General features: G+C 39.6%; 1 protein-coding gene across 2 annotated transcripts in view; it reads left to right on the top strand.

Moving 5' to 3' along the window:
* Positions 1–11,098, top strand: part of LOC139370602 (echinoderm microtubule-associated protein-like 6) — a 56,353-nt gene extending 45,255 nt beyond the window's left edge. For both annotated transcript variants that reach the window (XM_071110188.1, XM_071110187.1), the window contains 4 exons: positions 2,939–3,042; positions 6,300–6,453; positions 6,620–6,720; positions 7,145–11,098. In XM_071110188.1, coding sequence (XP_070966289.1) covers positions 2,939–3,042; positions 6,300–6,453; positions 6,620–6,720; positions 7,145–7,169 — 384 coding nt within the window. In that variant the 3' untranslated portion in view covers positions 7,170–11,098. The remainder of the gene's footprint in view (positions 1–2,938; positions 3,043–6,299; positions 6,454–6,619; positions 6,721–7,144) is intronic.
* The last annotated feature ends 7,232 nt before the right edge of the window (positions 11,099–18,330 follow it).

Here is an 18,330-nt window from a genome sequence, read left to right as displayed (position 1 = left end):
ATCTGTAAATAACACATGCAACCTACTACCTACCTCATCCCCATCATTGTTTTTTCTGCTCTTTTGCACACCAGTATTTCTACTTGCACCTCCTCATCTGCACATCTATCACTCCAGTGTTAATTGCTAAATTGTAATTACTTCGCCACTATGGCCTATTTATTGCCTTACCTCCTTGCTACATTTGCACACACTGTATACAGATTTTCTATTGCGTTATTGACTGTACGTTTGTTTATCCCATGTGTAACTCTGTGTTGTTGTTTTTGTCGCACTGCTTTGCTTTATCTTGGCCAGGTCGCAGTTGTAAATGAGAACTTGTTCTCAACTGGTCTACCTGGTTAAATAAAGGTGAAAAAAATGTACATTGCCTTTGGAAAGTATTCAGAACCATTGACTTTTTCCACATTTTGTTACGTTACAGCCTTATTCTAAAAATCCAGCCATCTACACCCAATACCTCATAATGACAAAGCGAATACAGGTTTAGAAATTATGCAAATCTATTTGCAAATAAAAAAACAATACCTTATTTACATAAGTATTCAGGCCTTTTGCTATGAGACTCAAAATTGAGCTCAGTTGCATCCTGTTTCCATTGATCATCCTTGAGATGTTTCTACAACTTAATTGGAGTCCACCTGTGGTAAATTCAATTGATTTGACATGATTCTGAAAGGCACACCCCTGTCTATATAATGTCCCACAGTTGACAGTGCATGTCAGAGCGAAAACCAAGCCATGAGGTCGAAGGAATTGTCCATAGACCTCCGAGTATTGTGTCGAGGGGCAGGTCGGGGGAATGGTACCACATTTTTTATTTTACCCTTATTTTTACCAGGTAAGTTGATTCTCATTTACAGCAACGACCTGGGGAATAGTTACAGGGAGATGAGGGGGGATGAATGAGCCAACTGTAAACTGGGGATGATTAGTTGGCCATGATGGTATGAAGGCCAGATTGGGAATTTATCCAGGACACCGGGGTTAACACCCATACTCTTACGGACACCAGTTTAACGTCCCATCCGAAAGACAGCAATCATTGCGCTGGGGCAATAGGATATTTCTTTTTTTACCAATTGGTAGTTACATTCTTGTTCCATCGCAGCAACTACCGTACGGACTCGAGAGAGAGAGAGGCGAAGGTCGAGAGCCATGCGTCCTCCAAAACACTACCCTGTCAAGCCGTACTGCTTCTTGACACACTGCTCGCTTAACCTGGAAGCCAGCCGCACCAATGTGTCGGAGGAAACACCGTCCAACTGGCAACCGAAGTCCGATTGCGGGCGTCCGGCCTGCCACAAGGAGTCGCTAGAGCGCGATAGGACAAGGAAATCCCAGCCGGTCAAACACTCCCCTAACCCGGAAGATGCCAATTGTGCGCTGCCTCGTAGGTCTCCCTGTCATGGCCGCTGCGCCACTCAGGAGGCCCCAGGTCCTTCCTAGAGCTGGCCTCCCGGCTAAACTGAGCAATCAGGAGAAGAGCCTTGGTCAGAGAGGTGACCAAGAACCCAATGGTCAATCTGACAGAGCTCCAGAGTTCCTCTGTGGAGATGTGACAACCTTCCAGAAGGACAACCATCTCTGCAGCACTCCACCAATCAGGCCTTTATGGTAGAGTGGCCAGATGTAAGTCAATTCTCAGTAAAATGCACATGACAGCTCACTTGGAGTTTTCCAAAAGTCACCTAAAGGACTCTCAGACTCTGTGAAACAAGATTCTCTGCAGGGATGGGGAGACTAGTCAGGATTGAGGCAAAGATGAACGGAGCAAAGTACAGAGAGATCTTTGATGAAAACCTGCCAGAGTGATCAGGGCCTCAGACTGGGGCAAAGGTTCACAATCCAACAGGACAACGACCCTAAGCACACAGCCAAGACAACGCAGCAGTGGCTTCAGGATAAGTCTCTGAATGTCCTTGAGTGGCCCAGTCGGAGCCCGGACTTCAACCCAATTAAACATCTCTGGAGAGACCTGAAAATAGTTGTGCAGCGACGCTCCCTATCCAACCTGACAGAGCTTGAGAGGATCTGCAGAGAAGAATGGGAGAATCTCTCCAAATACAGATGTGCCAAGCTTGCAGCATCATACCCAAGAAGACCCGAGGCTGTAATCGCTGCCGAAGGTGCTTCAACAAAGTACTCTCAAAGTACTGAGTAAAGGGTCTCAATTTTATATTTTTTTATATAAATTAGCAAACATTTCTAAAAACCCGTTTTTGCTTTGTCATTTATTTTTGGAAGAGAAAAACGAGTTAATCTATTTTAGAATAAGGCTGTAACGTAACAAAATGTGGAAAAAGTCAATGGGTCTGAATGCTTTCAGAATGCACTGTACCTAACATGGAGTTCATTGAATTATGTGGTAATAAATGTTTTACTCACCTGAAAAGTTATTACGTTATCTGTTCAACAGCTTTATTATGTTTTCTGGCAAGTTATTATTAAAGAGGCAATCTGCGTTTCAAACAACAATAAAGCAGTAACCCGCCACTTTCTAAGTAAACAGCGGAAGGATGGGGCTTGAGAAATGTAACCACTCAAATTCATAGACGGAGCTATGGATGCAAGGATGGGCCATTTATGAGATCAAAACGATAGCTAAAGCCTTTACTGTGTTTCATTACAATGACATTATTTACCAACAGTGGAGTGAAACAAGCTTATATTTTGGGTTGTGTCGGACTAAGACTGCTGAACTAAGCTCATGAGACATTTATATTCTTCAAGAATCAATGGCTGGACGTCATTCATTTTTAAAGTCTAAAAATGGATGTGTCAATCCCAGATTGCCCCTTTTAACTGGTTTAATTTGATTATTAATGAAAAAGTTATATTACTGAAAGTTATTACATTAACCTGTGTTAATACGTTATCCATTGTTACAACCCCTCTTCACCTCACAGTAGCTGAATTGCGTGGGATGTCATTACAGGTATCCACAGGTACGTACAGTCGGCAGGTCCATGAGGTTCCATCAGGAAAGATGGTAGCTGAGCAATCTGTTATTGAAAGGATCACCTGGGCCACCTGGACAAGGTAAGATGCTTCAAGATCTAAAACAGGTAAATTACAGTTGTAATATGTTCATATTTATGTTCTAAAACAGCTTGCACAGAACGTTCCCATAACATTCCCTAAAGGTTCTCATTTGGTGATTTGAAAAATAACTTTTCCACAATGTTCAGGGAACTAAAAATGTGTTCTTCAGACCGGCGTCAGGATAAAATGACTACTACGGGGGCAGTTGAAATCAGCGATGGGGCACCATTTTTTTAGGTTCTTGCATTGAAATTATATTGAATTCTGATTATATCACGCTATACAACAATACATTTAAGTTCAAATGCTTTTGACTAAGAAGTGACAGGTTGGTGTGAAAATCTCTGCTGCACTCTATCAGCACCATGTATAGCGCCCTACAAAGTAAAGCAAGATTTGATAAAAAACAACCAGCAACATTGTTTTCTTACCTTTTCTGAAGAGCCACAGTGTCCTTAAAAACAGCCTATAACTAATTACAAAAACACTTCATTGTGTTTCAAAAGATAGAGCCTATTGTTATAGCCTTTTGTTTGATTGTTTTTTACTTTACTAAAACAAAAATTGTCCACCTCATGGTTCAGCTGTCAGAGATTTGAGCACTAAATACATAAGGGCATTGCATGCATCGGCCAATTGGCGTAAGTATTAAAAAAGAGAATGGCCTCTCCAGTGGCACAGCGGTCTAAGGGGTTCGATCCCAGGCTAGGTCACAACCGGCTGTGACCGGGAGTCCCTTAGGGCGTTGCACAATTGGCCCAGCGTTGTCCGTGTTAGGGGAGGGTTTGGCCGGGGGAGCTTTACTTGGCTCATCGTGCTCTAGCGACTCCTTGTGGCGGGCCGGGTGCCTGCAGGCTGACTTCGATCGTCAGCTGACGGTATTTCCTCCAATACATGGGTGTAGCTGGCTTCCGGGTTAAGGGAGCGGGTGTTAAGAAGCACGGCTTGGGGGGCGGTCATGTTTCATGGGACGCATGACTAGACCTTCGCCTCTCCCAAGCCTGTTGAGGAGTTGCATTGAAGAGACAAGATCGTAATTGGATATCACGAAATTGGGGAGAAAAAGGGGGTAAAAATGACACAAAGAGAATCAGAGGGAGTGGGGGAGGCGGCATGCTACAACACGGACATTCATTTCTTGTTCTTGTCTGCTATACAGATATAGGCTTACAGAAGGAGGCTAATTCGTACATTTTCTAATTCGAATATTGTTTATGAGGATAAGCATTATATTGTTTGATTATAGCAGAAACTCAGGTAGGCCTAAAACATTAATCCACATCTCAGTTCAGCTGTCGGTCATTTAAAGAGCCTGTGTGCACTGCCTTCATACCATATGCCTGCAGTATATTAGGCTAATAGCCACACCAAACCTTTGCAAAAGTTTCTAAACTTTAAAAGAGTAATATCAAAAGTAATTCAAGCCATTGTTTCTAGGGGAAAACGAGCAGGATATTATATTGCGGCAAACCCAACATTACAGATGGAACTTAATTTGGCCAAAGAAAAGGGCTTAACAGAATGAAAAAAACAACACTTGTGAACTGATTTAAACCTTCACAAAATGTTGAACAGGCTATATTGCAGCAATTACCAAGAAAGGCTAGTGTCTAACGTACCCAACAAATTACAGAAATAGGCTAATGATATTTATTTTATGACAGGCCTACTTATAATCTTCAACTAAATACAGAGCACACAATTAAAAAGACAGATCAAACTTACTTTAACAAAATTAAACAAAACACATTTTAACAAAATTAAACAAAACACATTTTGAATATAAAAAATAACTGGTTTGGATTAATAGATTGGCCTACAATAATAACAATGATATACAATAATGATAAAACATTTATAAATATTTAAATATGAAAACATTTATAAATGAATGTTCCAAAATTACATATTAAAACACTTGTAGCAGGGCTCCAGACTAACATTTCCCCTGGTGGCACTGGTGCCACTACGTTTTTCAGTTGGTGGCACCAGCCCATGATTTGGTCTCACCAATTTATTTTCAGGCAAAACGCATTAGTACGCCTATCATCTTATAAAGTAATACTCAGTTATTTACAAAAAAATAATGTAATAGACTACTGAGATGGTATTGAAAAAAATCGTTATTTCATAATTTTGTGATGTTTTGATTCAAAATATTTTAATGTGCATCCTAATCCAGTAATTGTCATGCATTTTGGGTAGACAATTATGCTATTGTTACTGTTAAAAATGTGTTCCTGAATTTTCACATTTTTGGAGGGTTCAGTAAAAATGAATTTGCATGCATCTTTATGTACTCTAATATCATAGCCTAATTTATTTGGGGCCAATTCACCACCTGAGTATGTAAACTCAAAACACATGAGTTAGACAACAAACTCTAAAGATAATACCACTCATAGTAGCCAACTATTAATCTAACAGTACATTTAATGTCCCAAAAAACTTTGCAGTTGTCGCCTACTGTCCAATGAGACCTATGGCCGCAGTCTGGAGCCTTGCTTTTGTAGGCTTTTCACTATAGGCATACTCTCTAAATGTTGTTTAATTAATTTAAATGAAAAAGGCCTCCTTTCTCTCTCTCCTCAGCAGCAGGGCATCCCCGGCCAACTTGGCTGGCTACAATTGTATTTATCGGCTTTTCATTTATTTTGTCGGACAAAAAGACAGCATTTACCAGCTAACGGAAACCCTGTTCCCTAGTGGCTTTCTAAAGCCCGCCTACACACACTGCAGCGTGCTCTGTTCATTGTGCTGACACAGCGCAGTGGAGATACAGATTTTGCGGCAACCTCTCACTCAATCATTTGAACTGTTTTGCTATTTTTATATACGGACATCAAACTTAAACTGATGGGGCACAAATTTCAACTGAGGGGGCTAAGCCCCCTTTTGCCCCCTCGTGGAGCCGGGTACGGGTTTCTTGCTAGCAGCTTGACACTAAAATTGTAAATTTTCTACTGCTGTATTTTATTAGTCTGTCATGACGGACCGTTAACGTTTAGCTGACCAGCGCACATGAGTTTTGCTTCTGGGTCTGATATGTATTATATTGATTTGTGCCCAAAGTCATTATCAGTTAAGTACACTGATGATACACATTCCATTTGATGACTCAACTTCGATCATTATAATAAATATATAATGCCAGTATTCAACATGTACAGACCACCCCCAATATTATGCCATATATTTTTTTTCAATTAACGTTACGTTTTTAAAGTAAACAACCATTCTGCTTGCTTTCACAGTGTACTAGGAGATGAGGTGCTGGGGGTGTGGCCGCGAAATGCTGAAAAGGCTGACGTCAATTGTGCTTGCGTCTCTCATGCCGGCCTCAATGTAGTCACCGGGGATGACTTTGGCCTCGTCAAGCTATTTGACTTTCCATGCATAGAAAAATTTGTGAGCATTTTCCTCGTGACTACCAATGTACACCCATTTTATTGATATTATAAAATGAAACCCATAGTCTTAGACTTGAGAATGTGAATATGTATATTTTCTTCAGTTGAAATACTAATTATTCTGCTTATAATAATTTAACTATTAAACATCTATCTTTTCATAGGCCAAACACAAGCGCTACTTCGGCCACTCGGCTCATGTGACAAATATTCGTTTCTCCTACGATGACAAATATGTGATCAGTGCAGGCGGCAATGACTGCAGGTAAGTAAAAGACAAATAATTATATGTATGTAACCATGGTTCCCTGAGGGAGGGGAATGAGACAACTTTAAGTATGAGATATCCCACAGATGTCAGATGTAACAAAAAAGTTTCCCAAGAGATATAAAGATGTGGCACAATAAGTTTAATAAGTAACGAGCAATGAGGACAGGGCTATACTAGTAGAACCATCTGGGTAGTGTTCAATAGGTACCAATTTTCTGTTGCAAAACTTCCCTAACAAACTCGAACCTGGTGTTATGTTCCATTCCCCTCCTTCAGGGAACCAATATTACACACTAAAATGGATGGGCTTAACTATTTACTCTGTTATGCCGATTGAACCGAATGAAAGGAATGTAATATAAAATTATGAGATTCAAAAATAACGATTACTAACAATACTTTTGTTTCTCGCACACAGTTTGTTTGTATGGAAATGCCTGTGATTAAGTGTCACCAATTCTCACTGGATCTCTTCAGATGCAAAGAAAGGATCCGGATGCCTCAATCTGAGCTGCTGCATGCCTGAAATGCTGCATTTACACATTTGTGAACTAATAATGACCTTGACCAATGCAAATTAGCTCTAAACTGGAATCAAGAAAACAACATTGCTATTGTGATAGAACATACAGTTCTCTAAACGTTGACTGATTGATTGTCATCTGGTGGTACATGGCAATGTCTCAGGGGATACAGTACTTAATATGTTATGAATATAATTCCGTTTGTTAATTCCCGTATTACACTTGAAGTTTTAGGAATAATGAATTGTGATTGTGAAAATTGATTTATTTGCGCAAATAAGTACACGGTATTGATAATAATGAGTGTAAACACTTTTTATTACAGAGACAAATCTCAGTGATATAGAGCAAGTTTCAGAAATGCGATGAGAATCTGTTTCATCGACAGTGTGATATTTTGGAAGGGAAAAATATAGGTTACAAGTATACTGTAAAACATATTAGGCGTATTCACTGAGAGTAATGTAAGGCACAACATTCAAGAGGACATATTTCAGAGGGTCAAATGGTGTTGTACCACCCAAATTTTTTGTTCAACTTTTTTCCCCCATGCTTAACACGTGAAATGGCAAGAACCATGGTCAAGTCAATTTGTTATACAAACACGTTCTTCAGCCATTAATGCATGATGTTTAAGTGCCTTTAAGAAATTATTCTCAAATGATCACTTGACATTTTTTATACCGTTCTGGTGCTATAGAACATGTAGTCATAGGGCTTTTATAAAGTTAGTCGTATTGATATGTTATGTATGTTTTTTTTCTTATTATTCTTGTACATTGACCAAAACATATTATACTCTTACTTGCAGCTTTTCCTCTTAAAATATATCCAAACGCATGGAACTCAGGAGCCATACAAGGCATTAAAGGGGAACTATAACTAAAAGTCATGACTTGACATTGTGCCCCCTAAAAGATACCATTAAGTGGCCATTCCTGCCAATCAACATGTTTCTATATCCATGGTGAATTGTCCAAAATAACCATACCATTTTTAAAAAAAAAGCATTTCATCCAACTATCATTTTTAGTTGAAATACCCTTTTTAGTACTGTGATAAAGTTTATTGTACAATTTTCAATGTGCACTTTGTTTTTGTTATTGTATCGACTTTGGCCGGGATTCAATACAAGGTGTGTTATAGAGCAACACACTCTTTAGTCGACATCGGCAGCGTTTACCATGAATGTGCTCTCCGCAAATGACTGGGACGTTGCCTTTAAACGGTGCATTGTCAGCTGCACTGCTCTATAATGCACATTGGATTGAATGCCATCTTTTATTTCCTAAGAAGATGTTTAGTATGCAACATGCCAATCAGAAAAGCAGTCAGTGGGCCTCAATCTTCACATGGACAGAAATGTTGTGTATTTGTTGTTTAGAAAACTAATTTGTAAAACCCATGCTTATCAAACATGCATAAATACCTTAATCTATTTTAAGGGAGAATGTGAGTCAAGGACAAGAATCATTGAAAAACAGAAAGTGAATAATTAGTTGATTATGAGATGACAAGTTTTTTTTATTAAATACATATTTGAATTGTTACTGTCCAAATGCATACATGATGCATACATGTCAGTAGTTAGGAACTTAATTAAGTGTTGTCATTTATTAACGAGTTCTAGTTCTCTGAAAAGGCCATTGCGGAAAAACCACATGTGGGTCACCTGAAGTGTTCTAAAAACACGTTTTCATGTGATCACGTGTGAAAATGTGATCATGTGATGTGTTCCAAAAACACACATTTTCACATGAGAAATGTCACATATCTATCTACATGTGAAATCATGTTTTTTCTGTAAGGGGGGTATTTGTGTGCACCAAAAAACTAACTGAGCGTTAAAAAAAATCTGCAAACTGAAATGTTCGTGAAACAATATACATTATTAGCCTAAACACAAATTTGTGCCACACTCGATTGATAAATGAGACCCACTTTGTGGAAATGTCTTTTCCTGCTTTTCTGTCTACCTTCATTTTTATGTCCATGCCATTCTTGCTGACATACACACTGGCCTGACACAACTTTGAGCTGGGTCGTGTACATGAGGAAACGCCGCTATGCAACGGAAAACAAACAATTGTTTTTTATTGGACCAGTGCAGGTAGTCCCTCCAAGTTTCAGTCTGCTTTCTTCAGTTTGGTGCTGAATGAACACAACCCTGATGTTCTTTTGGCAATAGAATTGATTTGAAAATGATTTGGCTATCAATGTGATATTGTTGTGCGTGTGTGTGTTTTAGATGAACTTTGGTACAGTTGTCTGCATTGTAGTTTTTGTAATATGTCCAGGTTATTCAATATTTATATAGTAATGTAAAAAGCATGAATTTATTCAGACATTCCAAATCTATGTGGTGACCGGTAATACATTTATGACAAAAGTATGTTTTCAAAATGAAATAGAACAAGTAAGTGATGGGGGGTGTAGTGCGCCAAGAAGTCTCCCCAAAGTGGTTTATTTTCATAGAACTGCGCAACCAAATAGTCTGTTCTGTTCATACCTGTACAATGTCTACTGGCCATGGATACTTGCCATCATCTGAAGTTGCTACCCTCCAGGCAGAATTTGATTGAGTCAACGTAGTTTCTTCATTACTCAACATACATCAACATGTCTAGTTGGTTAAATTTTCTAATTCATTCATTCATTTTTGTCTCATTGAAACACACATTTATCTTGCACCAAAACCATATGTTGAACAGACATTTTTGCCTGGCAGGTAGCTTTTACTTGCCACCTGATTAACAATCATTCATCCAGTTTTGTCTAAGGGCTGGATTCAATCCATGTTGTGGATATATCACAGAAGATCTGCGTTAAAATGTAAAAGGTCATTTCTGATTGAGCCGACATATGCAGCGCTTACCGTGAATGCAGCCTCCACGTACACGGCGACATTGCCTTTAAATTTCAATCAAGCTATAACATGGATTGAATCCAGATCTCCTGCGATACGGATTGAATCTAGCCCTAACTTTGTTTTGGAAACAAGGTCAAACAAACATGGGGGAGTGTTTGACAGGTGTTGCCACTTGTCATTCCATCACTGTAACTAGAGGCGTCATGCAGGCACCCCAAAAATCTGAGGGGAACAAAGTACGTGAGGATGGCTGGGGGGGTTGTGGAGAATTTGAGAAGTTGAAGAATGTTGTATTTTCAAACACCTGAAACAGCTTTTTCCTGCAAACCAAAGCCATAACCATTATGCTTAATTATTAATTGCATATCCTTCTCTGCATGAATCTGGGTAAAAGTTTGAAAGGAATGTGAGTCTCATTTATTTTTATAGGCAAGTCAGTTAAGAACATATTCTTTTCAATGACAGCCTAGGAACAGTGGGGTTACTGCCTTGTTCAGGGGCAGAAAGACAGATTCGTACTTTGTCAGCTCAGGGATTTGAACTTGCAACCTATCGGTTACTAGTCCAACACTCTGACCACTAGGCTACGCTGCTGCTTGCTTTTAGTAATGTCTGCCAACCTTGCCAGGAGGCATGCCAGCTAAGATAGACAAGCTAGCTATTCTAACTTGATTGATAGCCCGAAATGGTTAGGTTACCAATCTCATAACTATCTGGGCTAGCTAAATCCAACTTCATAAAATCTGTAGGTGGCTGGTAGTATTACAGAGAAATAACAACAAAAAATAAACATTTTTTTGTATTATTTATATATATTTTGTTCAACCTGAGGGCATGACGCCTCTGAGTCTAACAATCTGTTATCTAAAACACATCCACTCCCATTTGACTGATCCGAATCAAGTATTCAACAAAGCCAATGTATGTAAAAAAAATAACCAATGGTTTCAAAAGTGAATTAAATGAGGTATTGAGTGATCATCTTTGTCTTTCTTTTCGTCTTTGTCTCCCCATATTATTTTTCAGACAGCTACATAGAAACACTTCTGTAAGACTTCACCTTTTTAGCGTGAATGAATAAAAGTTACAACACAATCTCTGTTTAGTGTTATTACAACAGTCCTATGCCATTCTTTATGAGACTGCTTAAAGGTCCTGTTAACAGTTGATGTTATTCTTGAATAACACAGAACCCAAAGCAAATCAGGGAGAGAAGGACAAATCATAGATGTTATGCTGAGAAGTAGACGTTCAGTCTTTCCTGTCTTCAGTTTTTCTCCACAGAACAAAGCAACAGGATGTAATTTATAACCCCCCCCCCCCCCCCCCACCCACCCACCCCCACCCTAGCCTGTGGTTGACCAATCAGAAGTCCTTGCAGTACAACTGGGCCAATGGCCAAATAACAAGTATCCTGCTCCAGACTCAATGTACAGACCGATGACTGACATTCCACAGATTCTAAACAGATGTTGAACTGAAAATCAACTACTTTCATTGATAATTCCCTATTGATCGTTAGTACTCTCTCATCGTCTAGTACTGTATTGACCTCTCGTCCTCTGTGTTGTGTATTTATCTTCAAAATATTCTTATAGTCCTGAACAGTCATTCTGAGCAGTGTTGCAGTAAAATAATCTCAAGCAAATTTGGTGACACACAAAGCCACATAAACAACATTAAAATGTTTGTATATATCTCCAATTTGGCATGCCTCTAATGATGCGGTTCATATCAGCACTGACGGATGTGTTGACTTGACAACCGCATCAGAGTTTTCCAAGTTGGTTGAAGACCTAGCTAGCCAGTATCTGGCTAACACCAGACACAGATGACAGGGGAAACGTATAAGTATCTTTGCCATAGATGAATAGAGTAAACATTCAATTATATTTGCCGACACCCTACAGTCAAATTTGGGCACCAGTAGAGTTAATATCTAGCTATATAAACCACACCCCTTTGCAAACACATCTTCTCCGATGTTGGTACTTAAAAAAAAGAGAATATCATGTTACCATTGATGTTACGGTGATGTCACCTTGTCTACTTAATAATAAATCAAAGTGTTTGACATGGGGGAGGGAACCAGTAACTTTATGATCAAACATTATCAATGTAGAAGCCAACAGTCATTTTTCAAACTTTAGTCATCATCTGGTTTCTTTCAAATATCAAATTTAATGAAAAACATTATTTTCACTGTTCCTGACCTTTAATGCTTGATATTGTATATCTGAAATCCCAGTAACTTCCGTTCTGTATTTAATTTGATTTATTATATATATTTTTTAAATGTATTTATTTCACCTTTATTTAACCAGTTAGGCCAGTTGAGAACAAGTTCTCATTTACAACTGCGACCTGGCCAAGATAAAGAAAAGCAGTGGGACAAAAACAGCAACAAAGAGTTACACCTAAACAAACTTACAGTCAATAACACAAGAAAAATCTATGTACAGTGTGTGCAAATGTACAAGAGTAGGGAGGTAAGGCAATAAATAGGCCATAGAGGCGAAATAATTACAATTTAGCATTAACACTGGAGTGTGCAGATGATGATGAAGTAGATGATGCAGATGATGATGTGCAAGTAGAGATTCTGGGGTGCAAAAGAGCAAGAGGATAAGTAATAATATGGGAATGCGGTAGTTGGGTGTGCTATTTACAGATTGTACCTGTACCCAGTTACAGAGGGAGATATATGACTCCAGCTTCAGTGATTTTTGCAATTTGTTCGTCATTGGCAGCAGAGAACTGTAGGTAAAGGCGGCCAAAGGAAGTGTTGGCAATGGGGGTGACGATTGAAATATACCTGCTGGAGCGCGTGCCACTGGTGGGTGTTGCTATGGTGACCAGTGAGCTGAGATAAGGCGGGGCTTTACCTAACAAAGACTTATAGATGACCTGGAGCCAGTGGCTTTAGTGACGAATAGGTAGTGAGGGCCAGCCAACGAGAGAAAAAATAGGTGGTGGGTAGTTTGAAGTGGTGGGTAGTTTAAGGGGTGGTGGGTAGTTTAAGGGGCTTTGGTGACAAAACAGATGGCACTGTGATAGAAGACATCCAGTTTGCTGAGTAGAGTGTTGGAGGCTATTTTGTAAATGACATCGCCAAAGTCAAGATTCGGTAGGATAGTCAGTTTTACAAGGGTATGTTTTTTATTTTATTTATTTTTTTACCTTTATTTATACAGGTTTTTTCTCATTGAGATAACATCTCTTTTCCAAGAGAGACCTGATCAAATAGCAGCAGAGGGAACAATGTTTCAGACAAAACAACTTACATACACTAACACAACATTAAACAAAACTATAAACACACATACAGTACAACAAAAAACAAGCGTTTTTTGGCAGCGTGAGTGAAGGAGGCCGATTCTAGATTTAATTTTGGATTGGAGATGCTTAATATAGGTCTGGAAGGAGAGTTTACAGTCTAACCAGACACCTAGGTATTTGTAGTTGCCCACATATTCAGAATTCAGTCAGAACCGTCCAGAGTAGTGATGCTAGTCGGGTGGGCGGGTGCGGGCAACAATCGGTTGAAGAGCATGCATTTAGTTTTACTAGAATTTAAAAGCAGTTGGAGGCCACGGAAGGTGTGTTGTATGGCATCGAAGCTCGTTTGGAGGTTTGTTAACACAGTGTCCAAAGAAGGGCCAGATGTATACAGAATGGCGTCGTCTGCGTAGAGGTGGATCAGCAAGAGCGATATCATTGATATATACAGAGAAAAGAGTCGGCCTGAGAATTGAACCCTGTGGCACCCCATAGAGACTGCCAGAGGTCCGGACAACAGCCCCTCTGATTTGACACACTGAACTCTATCTGAGAAGTAGTAGGTGAACCAGGCGAGGCAGTGATTTGAGAAACCAAGGCTATTGAGTCTGCAGATAAGTATGCGGTTATTGACAGAGTCGAAAGCCTTGGCCAGGTCGATGAAGACGGCCGCACAGTACTGTCTTTTTATCAATGGTGGATATGATATTGTTTAGGACCTTGAGCGTGGCTGAGGTGCACCCATGACCAGCTCGGAAACAAGATTGCATCGCGGAGAAGGTACGGTGGGATTCGAAATGGCCGGTGATCTGTTTGTTAACTTGGCTTTCGAAGATTTTAGAAAGGTAGGGCAGGATGGATATAGGTCTATAACAATTTGGGTCTAGAGAGTCTCCCCCTTTGAAGAGGGGGATGACCACGGCAGCTTTCCAACCTTTGGGGATCTCAGATGATACAAAAGAGAGGTTGAACAGGCTACTAATAGGGGTTGCAACAATTTTGGCTGGTAATTTTAGAAAGAGAGGGTCCAGATTGTCTAGCCCAGCTGATTTGTAGGGACACAGATTTTGCAGCTCTTTCAGAATATCAGCTGTCTGGATTTGGGTGAAGAAGAAGCGGGGGGTGGGGCTTGGTCAAGTTGCTGCAGGGGGTGATGAAATGTTGGCTGGGGTAGGGGTAGCCAGGTGGAAAGCATGGCCACAAAAATGCTTATTAAAATGATCGATTATCGTAGATTTATCGGTGGTGACAGTGTTTCCTAGCCTCAGTGCAGTGGGCATTTGGGAGGAGGTGCTCTTATTCTTCATGGACTTTACAGTGTCCTAAAAGTTTTTGGAATTAGTGCTATAGGATGCACATTTCTGTTTGAAAACCCTAGCCTTAGCTTTCCTAACTGACTGTGTATATTGGTTCCTGACTTCCCTGAAAAGTTGCATATCGCAGGGTTTATTCGATGGTAATGCAGGATGCCACAGAATGTTTTTGTGCTGGTCAAGGACAGTCAAATCTGGGGTGAACCAAGGGCTATATCTGTTCTTAGATTTACATTTTTTGAATAGGGCATGCTTATTTAAGATGGCTAGGAAAGCCCTTTTAAAAGCAACCAGGCATCCTCTACTGACGGGATGATTTCAATATCCTTCCAGGATACCCGGGCCAGGTCAATTAGAAAGGCCTGCTCGCTGAAGTGTTTTAGGGAGCGTTTGACAGTGATGAGGAGTGGACGTTTGAACGTGGACCCATTACGCATGCAGGCAATGAGGCAGTGATCGCTAAGATCCTGGTTGAAAACAGCAGAGGTGTATTTAGAGGGCAAGTTGGTGGGGATAATTAATTCACATATGGTGTCCAGGGCACAGCTGGGGGCTGAGGGGGGTCTATAACAAGTGGCAACGGTGAGAGACTTGTTTCTGGAAAGGTGGATATTTAAAAGTAGAAGCTCAAATTGTTTGGGCACAGACCTGGATAGTATGACAGAACTCTGCAGACTATCTCTGCAGTAGATCGCAACTACGCCCCCTTTGGCAGTTCTATCTTGTCAGAAAATGCAGTTGGGGGTGGAAATTTCAGATAAAAAAAAAAACCAGGATTCTAAACCAGGATTCAGACACGGCTAGGACATCAGGGTTGGCGGAGTGTGCTAAAGCAGTGAATAAAACAAATTTAGGAGGAAGCTTCTGATGTTAACATGCATGAAAGGCTTTTACAAGGAAAATTACTATTTACACGGACAAGACAAGACAAAACACACGTCCGACTGCTACGTCATCTTGGATTAGAAAAGGATACATTCTTCCATTTCTTTTTGTTTTTCCTCTTAACTTATTCTGTGACTCTATGTTGTAGTTTTTTTTGCTATCTATCTGTACTGTTAGTTCCTATATTTCATTTTTTAAGATGAACAAATAAAGGTTGTTTTATGGCGCTTTTTGAAACCAGCAACTGACAGTAAAAATACGACTTAAGGTTGAAATATTACTAAACAATGGGCACTACATCAACATACTAATTGTTTTGCAATCTCGGTAGAAAATAACATCTACATTGCACATCGCTATATTGCTATCGATAACATATCTCACGGTTTATTTTAGGGATGAGAAGACTTCATGATTCCTTGGTAAAAGGGAGTTATGAAATCTGAAGAGATGTTACATTAACCAAGACACATTAAACCGATCATATTCACTGTTTCAAACATTATGTTCTGCACTGCACTGGTGTATGAATAGTATTTCTTCGACTTTTTAGTGCAATTGACTTTGTGGTTTCTTTATTAAAGAAGAGGTCGCTGTTATGACCGAAACCCAACGAGGAAGTCTGCTGTGTTGAGAGCAGTTGTATAAAACCAATCAGTACAAAAAGAAAAGCACTCAAACATGCCAGCCTGTTTTTCATTTCTATTCAATTTGGCAACTGAACATGCGTAAATCATATTTCCTAACGCAGTTGATAACAAATGATAACACGGAAATCAAAGTAGGGGTGAGCCGGGATGAAAGTAAGATGGGGCGAAAGTAACATGGCCATTTTCTCAGATACCACAGAAGCTAGACTAACGTAATGAAGTCAGCGTGTTCCTAATGTGGAGGATGACCTCCCTGAAAACAAACATCCCAATCTGATCATGTTTCGCTGAGTTATCAACAAAAAGTGTCGTTGAGCGATATAAGTGGAAACAGACCCAGAAGTTTTTTCCGGTTGTAGATGTATTTAGTTGTTTAAGGTTCCAAACATATGCCATTTTCTTAACCCATCTGGTCTAAATGACAACATAGTTTTAAAGTATCATGCTAGCTAGTATTGGGTGTTAGCCTGGTAGAAGTTACAGCAGAGATGGGTGGGACGAAAGTAACACAATGTACATTGATGACCTGGAATAAAAAACATGTTTAACCACAGGCCATTGTCTCCTCTATTTCATATTTCTTTCATTATATAGATATCAATAAGTGACTTCAATGTTTGAAAATTCTATATGGCAATAGTGTTATGCCTTATTCCATTGACTTGCTGGATCAGCTTCTCCCATAAGCTTTTTTTGAAAGGTTAGTGGTTAAAAAATATGTATCTATGATTCTGGTGATCAATTACTTTATGTCTAGCCATGAAATGTGATAAGCATGAAGAGTTTTCTGTGTGTGAAGAGAATTCTTCCCGGTTCTCCTCTAACACCGCTGCATACTAGTGGCATGAATGTGACGAGAACACACAAAGATTTTTGAATAGATGATCTGATAATATAATAACGCTTTTTAATTGATTATACTTGCTGTGACCATCTCCCCTCAACTGTTGTTATCACTACATGGGCAAACATAATTTCTGGATACATGTTCAGGTGTGCGCTATCCCTGATGCAGTGAAAATAAGAAAAAATGTATGTAAGCTTTATGCGATATCTTTTTGAGTGCAGACCCATTACATATTTAGTTTGTAATATATTGTATCCCAATTCTCAAATTTCCCTAACCCTACACAATTGGGTGTTGATCAAGGATCGGGTCCCCACCTGTCCATTCCATATAATTGTATTAATTATGATCTAAAGGCTAAACTGATCCTAAATCAGCAATCCCACTGTACAATGCTTTGTGAATACAGGCCCTGAATTCACGAAACATTACTCGCGAAAAAACTTAAGCTGCATAATAAAAAAAAGATGAAGTTCATAAGATACTCCGTAGTCCTCAAAACGTTCTTAGGAATTCGTAGTTTTCTTGAGAACTTCGTAAATATCTTCTTATGTGGCATTGACATTATTGACGTGCTTGAAACCAATAAATAATAATAATAATAATAATAATCGACCATTCATGTGGACCAGCTGGACAAGGTGCTGTCCATGATAGGAGAGACGGTGGTAGAAAGACTGCGGTCGGGTATTGACTCGGACTGTGTGACCGGTAAATTAGCTAGCTTGCTAACGCGTAACAACACTAGCCAAGTTAGACAAGTTCTATTTAGCAAATTGACAAGCTAACTCTAGCAATATAACACTCCTAGAATATTGTGATATATTGTTAATTACTAGCTAGCTAGATAATGCACATTTAATTTGTTTTCTTGATGTATTTAAATGTCCACTAGCCGTCTGTGGCAGTGGCCCAAGAAAACATTCATGGTTACAAAAGTATCCAGTTGTGTAGCTAACGTTACTGTAACGGCGTTCTTCGTTTGTTGAAAGAGAGGACCGAAATGCAGCGTGTTGGTTAATCATGTTCTTTAATGAATGACTGACGATACATGAAATAACTAAATAAATACGAAAACAACAAACGGAACGCCGTTACAGAATCACCCACCCAACTCGGACCGAGCAGCGTGTTAACAGGCAGCAGCGAAAGGAGGACGTTATGGACAGCAATGGCATGGAGTATACTACTTGGGAGGAGATCGACAGGTGGGCGGCCGACCCAGGGAGAGTGCCGG

The sequence above is a fragment of the Oncorhynchus clarkii genome, chromosome 17, assembly GCF_045791955.1.
Source record: "Oncorhynchus clarkii lewisi isolate Uvic-CL-2024 chromosome 17, UVic_Ocla_1.0, whole genome shotgun sequence".
NCBI lineage: Eukaryota > Metazoa > Chordata > Actinopteri > Salmoniformes > Salmonidae > Oncorhynchus > Oncorhynchus clarkii.
This window is presented reverse-complemented; position numbering and strand designations above follow the sequence as displayed.